Here is a 6,664-nt window from a genome sequence, read left to right as displayed (position 1 = left end):
TTGAATACTGATGTTTTAGAGGAGATGGTTAAGAAATTAGGATACAATGATGGTTTGTTTTTCTGCATTCGTTACAAGGAACCGTACTGTTCGTTGGATTTTGGTCTTAGGACATTAAAATGTGATGTTGACTTAGAGCCTATCTTTGATCATGTGCGTCAAGGAGTCCACATGATAGACATGTATGTTGAACACCGGAGGTCAACAATATTGGAAAATACAAGTGAAGGTCCTGTAGGGGCATGTAAAGCAATTGTTCCAGCATCATTTACAATAAATAATCAGAATCATAGTATGAATGAAGATGAGGAAGAGAGTGAAGGAAGTGATCCTAATTATGAGTATGTTGAGGAAGATAATTTGGTTTATGAAATAGAGGTGGATATGCAGAGGTTCAGGGCTAATGTTGAATTTACTAGGGAAGAACTGGATGGTTCAAGTGATGGGGATCATGATGATGAGAGAAGCGAAGAAGGTCATCAGCCTGTTGACCTGGAGGATTTTGAAAGTGGGTCTGATGACAATTCAAGCCTTAGAGATAAGGTTGCCAGGAAGATAAGGAGGAGAAACAAGAGTGCTTTAAAAGGTCCAAATGATCTGCCATTCTATGTTGGTCAGCTTATTGATGACAAGAAAAAGATGAATCAGATGGTGAAAGAGTATGCTCTTAAGGTAAGGAGGGATGTGTTTATTCTAAAAAATGAACTGTTAAGGTATAGGTGTGGATGGCAGGCAGGCCTATATTTATTGGTTTTAATAGGACTCCTTACAAGCGTTGTTTCTATCTACTATTATCCACCACTACTTGGTCCTGTAAAAAAAGGAGAAGAGGGGTAAAATAGTAAATTCACCAAAGTAGGGCAAAATTATAAGCACCTTAAAAGGCATACCAAGCCCACCTGTCCTTGGGCAGTTCACATCTCAAGGAACACAGACAAGGATAAGTGGTGTGTGAAGACCATTCATAATCAACACAATTGTTTGACAACAAGGGCCGTTTCTTTGTACACAATGAGTTCGATTACCAGAGAGATCCAACCTATGATTGAAAGCAATCCAGACATGCCAATTCATGCAATCCAAAGTCAACTACTTCGGAAGCATCAACTAGAAATATCACTACATAAGGTCTTCAGAGCCAAGAGGATAGCAACTACGAAGATTTATGGTGATTACCAAGAACAGTATGGTCTGCTAAGGTCATACTGTTATGAACTTCTAAAAGCCAACCCAGGTAGTACAATTAAAATTGATGTGGAGCCATGTGGGAACTCAGCTAGTCCTACAAGGCAGTTTCGAAGGGTTTATTTTTGTTTTGCCTCTATGATGAGAAGATTTAAGATGATTGGAAGACCATTGTTGGGCGTGGATGGTTGTTTCATGAAAGGTCCATTTCCTGGACAGATCTTGAGTGCTGTTGGTATTGATGGGAACAATAGCATATATCCAGTTTGTTATGCCCTTGTTGAGGCAGAAACAACACAAACCTGGAAATGGTTTTTGCAATTGTTGAGAGATGACCTAGGATGTATGGCTGACTCTTGTTTCACCTTCATCAGTGACAGACAAAAGGTAATAAGTTCTTATGTGTTAATTAATACATTGCAAAAAACTTTGGTGGCAAAATATTGTGATTAATTGCATTTTGTATCACAGGGTCTGATTCCTGCTATGCTAGCTGTTTTTCCTAATAGTGAGCACATATTTTGTTTGAGGCACATCCATGAGAACATGAAATCCAAGTGGCGTGGAGATCTTTACAAGAATTTGCTTTGGTCAGCCGGAAGGAAGACATCTATTCCATACTTTAACAAAGCTATGGAAGAAATTAATGTCACACCCCCAAAATCCATATGCGGAGTATCACCGCTTGGAGGCGTGACTGACCAGGATCAAGCCACCAATCATATTGAACATAGTAAGTAATAAATAAAATTCAACCACACAATATGAAAGGTGTCCAAAACAAAACATAGTTTAGTGTTTAGCGGAAGCATAAATGTAAAAACCCAGCATAAGTATCAAGTTTGAAATGTTATATTGTTTTTAACATGGCACCCACTGTCCATGTCCCACAACGACCGCGCCTCCCTGTGCAAGCTCCATGAGTACCTATAGACCTGCAAGGCATGTAACAATGAGTCAACAACAAAGTTGAGCGAGTTCACAGTTGGTTGTTTAGTTTTACCAGTTCATTTTGAAATCATAAGTCATTTCGTAAACCACGAGTTAACCAGTTCTTTTGTTTCCCAAACCGTGACCATAATCAGTGGGGGGCTTCCCCTGTGAACCACTAGACCATACCATATCGACTACTAACGAAACATAAGTGGTGCCCTACATCAGTGTCTATCATCACTGATAGTTTGCCATAGTCCATTAGTACACGCCCGTTCAAACGACACGGTGTGAGGTTTGTTAAACCTAATAGCGCTATTAACTAATGACCCGCTCGCCATCGGCCTCGGCGATTAAGTTGATATAAAGAGGAAGGACTTCATGATAGAGTTTTGTCTAGTAAGTTAAGGTTGCTGTCCTACCCAAGGAGGACGAGCGTACGTAGTTCTACCCAAGGAGATTACGTAGGAGTTATAGTGGCATCCTACCCAAGGAGGATGGCCGTACATATCCTACCCAAGGAGGATATGTAGAGTTCCGTTTAGTTCATTAACCCATTCTCAACCCTTGGGAATCCCATGCCTTGTAGAAAGTGTGAACTCACCTCGGTTTGCTCGGTATGCTAAGATTACTCGCACAAACAATTCAGTCAAAGCCTATGGTATGCAGGTACACATAATCAGTTGATATTCACATGTTCGACTAACAGGCAAGATCATCACATACATGCAAGTAATAACTAGCACATAGCATTTATCAGTCATATAAGTTCATGCAAGTCATGCTTATCTTTTAACCACAGTTAGCTAACCCAATTAACCCTTAACAGACTTAACTGAGTTCACTGTGCAGTTTACCCACTCGACGTTTACCCACTCGACGAAACACCCCCGTTTCGTCGTGATTTCCCTTCGACGAAACATCTCTGTTTCGTCGTGCATGTTCTCGGCGAAACACTTTTGTTTCGTCGTGATTATTCCCCGGCGAAACGCTTCTGTTTCGCCATTATGTCAGTTACGTCGATACAACAGTTACACACAATAACCCTAATTATCTTGAACAGTCGTTTTACACTAATCATCAGCAATCATCGATAACAATCATCCTCGCACACAACTTCTAGCATGAACCCTAATTCATCAATAGCAGTTTCGATGAAATCATCATGATTCCCAACGATCTATAAACATAAGTCATCATCATGTACTTGACCGTATTACAGATTCAATACATATCACACAATAGAACATCAATCCGTAACATCAACTTCCGAATACCGAAACATGGATATAATCACAACACCAGGTTCAATTCAAAAGTTTAGTAACCAACTAATAAACCCTAATGGACCACATACGAGGGTACAGTTTCTAATAACATCCTAAGATCCCTGTTAATACATGGCAACCTTCAACAAATGAGTCAAGCATACCGTTCGTAGGACAAACTAGCAAGAGTCCGAGAGAGAGATGATGGTGATAAGTGATGGTTGCCGTCGCACAGGAGAGAACGAGAGAGCTAGGGTTTCACAATAACAAGCTACGCAACCTAAGTCCTTTAAATACGTAGGATTTACCGTGTTGGGCCCTTTCTGGGCTTCGGAATGAAGTGGGCCGACGAAACGCCTGTTTCGTCGAAGTGTGGACGGCGAAACACTCCTGTTTCGTCGATCCCTGTTTCGTCGAAGTGGGTTATGGCGAAACGCCTGTTTCGTCGGACTCACTCAAGTTTAAACACTTTAAGTTTTTCAAACAGGTTACATGTTATATCATCAACCACTTTAATCATATTAAACAGATAACATATCCAACAAACATCTCAACATATAATCCAATGTGTACAATTACAAGGCAATCAAGCAAACAACTAGACAGTTAACATGTAATTAATACGAAGATGAAATCTTGGAAACTCGAGTTGTCACAATTAAGACAACAGAACGAGCTATGTATGACTGGCTGAATGAGATCCCATACACCGCTTGGTCAAGAGCATATTTTTCTGGAAGAGCTAAATGTGATATGTTGGTGAACAACATATGCGAGGTTTTTAACAGACAAATCGTAGGAGCAAAGGACAAGCCGATTATCACATGCCTAGAATTCATTCGGGAGTACATGACCAAGAGGATAGTGAATGTCAAGAAATTGCAAGCAAAGTGTATGGGGCCACTGACACCTCATGCCACTGAGGTCTTCGATGAGATCAAGAAACAGGCTGCTGAAATGTCTGTTTAATGGTTGATTCAGACAAGTATCAAGTAACATGTCCGAGATCACAGTGTGTTGTGAATGTTAAACATAAAACTTGTGCATGCAGGAAGTGGGATTTGACAGGGATGCCTTGCAAACATGCAATTGCAGCCATATGGGATATGTCAAGGAATAGCATTGATGCTGGCATACCAGAAGAGTGGGTGGATGAAGTGTATTGGTTGTCAAGCTGGAAGTAAGTGTATGACAATGTGATAGAGCCAATCAACGGGCCGGAGATGTGGACTCCTTCAGAGTGTCCAACAACACTCATCCCACCAAAGCATCATACACAAGTTGGAAGGCCAAAGAAGAAAAGAAAGAAGGCATTTGGTGAAAACGAGCTTGAGTAGGAGTTCGACAAAGGAGGTAAAATGACCAGAAAGGGAACTAGCATCAAGTGTGGTAAATGTGGGAACATGAGTCACAATGTCAGGAGCTGCAAAGGACAAGGGGGTGAACAATCCACTGCTTCACAGGAATCACACACTGCCACTCAAGGTGCACCAGTTTACAATCTTGATGAGTGATGGATGGTTTGTAAGTTTAGACTATGTTTGTTTGTTTGTCAAGTTCATTCAAGACAATGTTTGGTTTGTAACTTTAGACTATGTTTAGTTGTTTGTTTGTTCAAGACAATGTTAGGTTTGTCAACTGTGTTCAAGACAATGTTTGGTTTGTACCTTTATGTTTGGTTTCAAGTTTCTATTTTGGTTTACAACTGTTTGTTCAAGACAATGTGGTTGCTTTAGTATTTTGGTTTACAATGTTTGTTCAAGACAATATAGCTGCTTTAGTACAACTGTCATGGCTGCTTTGGTACAAATAATGTGTTCAAACAGAATTTTGGCGGGCTACCAAAACAAAGATATAAGAACTTGGAAAGGACCATTGCATAAAAAAGTATAATTACAGGCAGTCAAAATACACAACCAAATCCAATTTCTCCACATTAAACTACTTAACCAAAAAAAGTAGAACAATCAAGACCCAAGTAATCACAAAGTACATCTTCAGTTTGAACACATCTCCATTCTTGTACCGAGCCAACTGTTCTTTGCACTTAGCCAACTCATCCTTATCTTTAATGCTTTGAATTAAACCAGGCATTACCTCTCGACAAACCGGACATCCCTGTCCTTCACCTTTGTCAGCCCATCTGAGGAATCCACATCCTCCAACCTATTATCGAACATCATAAGCAAGAGTTTCAAACAAAGTTGAGTTTCAATAAGCATCAAACAGAAGAAACTTACACATCGAAGATACCATCGACCAGGATTAGCTGTCGATTCTGATTGTTTCACCACTGTTTTCGCACCACAAGGACATATGATGTCTGAATCTTGAGTTTTGCCCTTGAATCGAAGCACAGAGGACGATGATGAAGACATGTTCAGCGCAGTGATTTGAGGGCAGTGAATTAAGGACAGTGAATTGAGGGATTCAAGCTTGAAGAATTGGGGATCGATTGAAGAAGAATTGCGTTTAGGGTAGGGTTCAAGCTTTTAATGGAGAAGAGGAAGGGTACATTCGACATTTCCATACAGACTAACGGTAACATTAACGTTGAAATGGCCAGGGGGTAAAGTTGCGACATAACCCCAAACAGTGGGGGGTAAAATTGCAATTATTTCCTTAGGGGGGTAGACATGCCAATGACCCCTAACCTCAGGGGGGGTAAAATTGCAGTTTACTCAAAGGATAAACAAGAATCATGGATAGGATGGCAAAAAAAATCGGAACCCGGCGGGTATACTGACACCCGAAATGCTAAAGAAATAAAAAATGATAAACAAGAATCATGAATAGGATGGCAAAAAAATCTGAATCTAGCGGGTATACCCGACACCCGAAATATCCGGGACAGATATACCCGATACCCGACGGGTATGGATTGAAAAAAAAATATTTCACGGGTATGGGACGGGTATAGGATTTGGTGATACCCGAAACCTTATAATACCCGTTTACCCGATCCATATGCCTAAAAAAATTATTAATTTCACATATAATTTTTATTTTTCTATTTATATTCTAATCATCTTTCGTTTAGCATTTTTTCCCCCTTATTTCATTTAAAACAATCTGTATTTCATAAGAACATGAATGACATTTAGTTTTTAAATTAACCACTGTTATATATCTAATCATATCATTAAATACAGATAGCAAGCGTTTCTATTGTTAGAAAAAAGACACTATACTTCTGAGATATTAGAACACACGGCCATTAACTATGAAGTAAACTTTCTTTGAAATTTGTATTTCACCGTGAATTCATTTGTTGTAAC

At 39.8% G+C, this 6,664-nt stretch overlaps 1 protein-coding gene across 1 annotated transcript; it reads left to right on the top strand.

Annotated features, from left to right (window-relative positions):
• The first annotated feature begins 1,011 nt into the window (after positions 1 to 1,011).
• Positions 1,012 to 4,570, top strand: LOC110919167. Its single transcript, XM_022163444.1, has 3 exons — positions 1,012 to 1,572; positions 1,657 to 1,775; positions 4,438 to 4,570. Exons 1-3 carry the CDS (start codon positions 1,012 to 1,014, stop codon positions 4,568 to 4,570), a joined length of 813 nt encoding a protein of 270 aa, XP_022019136.1.
• Positions 4,571 to 6,664: the final 2,094 nt, after the last annotated feature.

The sequence above is a fragment of the Helianthus annuus genome, chromosome 16, assembly GCF_002127325.2.
Source record: "Helianthus annuus cultivar XRQ/B chromosome 16, HanXRQr2.0-SUNRISE, whole genome shotgun sequence".
Lineage (NCBI taxonomy): Eukaryota > Viridiplantae > Streptophyta > Magnoliopsida > Asterales > Asteraceae > Helianthus > Helianthus annuus.
The sequence above is the reverse complement of the archived record's forward strand: the minus strand, read 5'-3'. Positions and strand labels throughout refer to the sequence as shown.

What these genes read in the sequence shown, in the direction of transcription:
- LOC110919167 (XM_022163444.1), top strand. Translation starts at nt 1,012, where the DNA reads ATGAGTTCGATTACCAGAGAGATCCAACCTATGATTGAAAGCAATCCA. An exon ending in TCATCAGTGACAGACAAAAG is followed by an intron (nt 1,573 to 1,656) that starts GTAATAAGTTCT and finishes TTTGTATCACAG; the next exon opens with GGTCTGATTCCTGCTATGCT. An exon ending in CTTTACAAGAATTTGCTTTG is followed by an intron (nt 1,776 to 4,437) that starts GTCAGCCGGAAG and finishes TTGTGCATGCAG; the next exon opens with GAAGTGGGATTTGACAGGGA.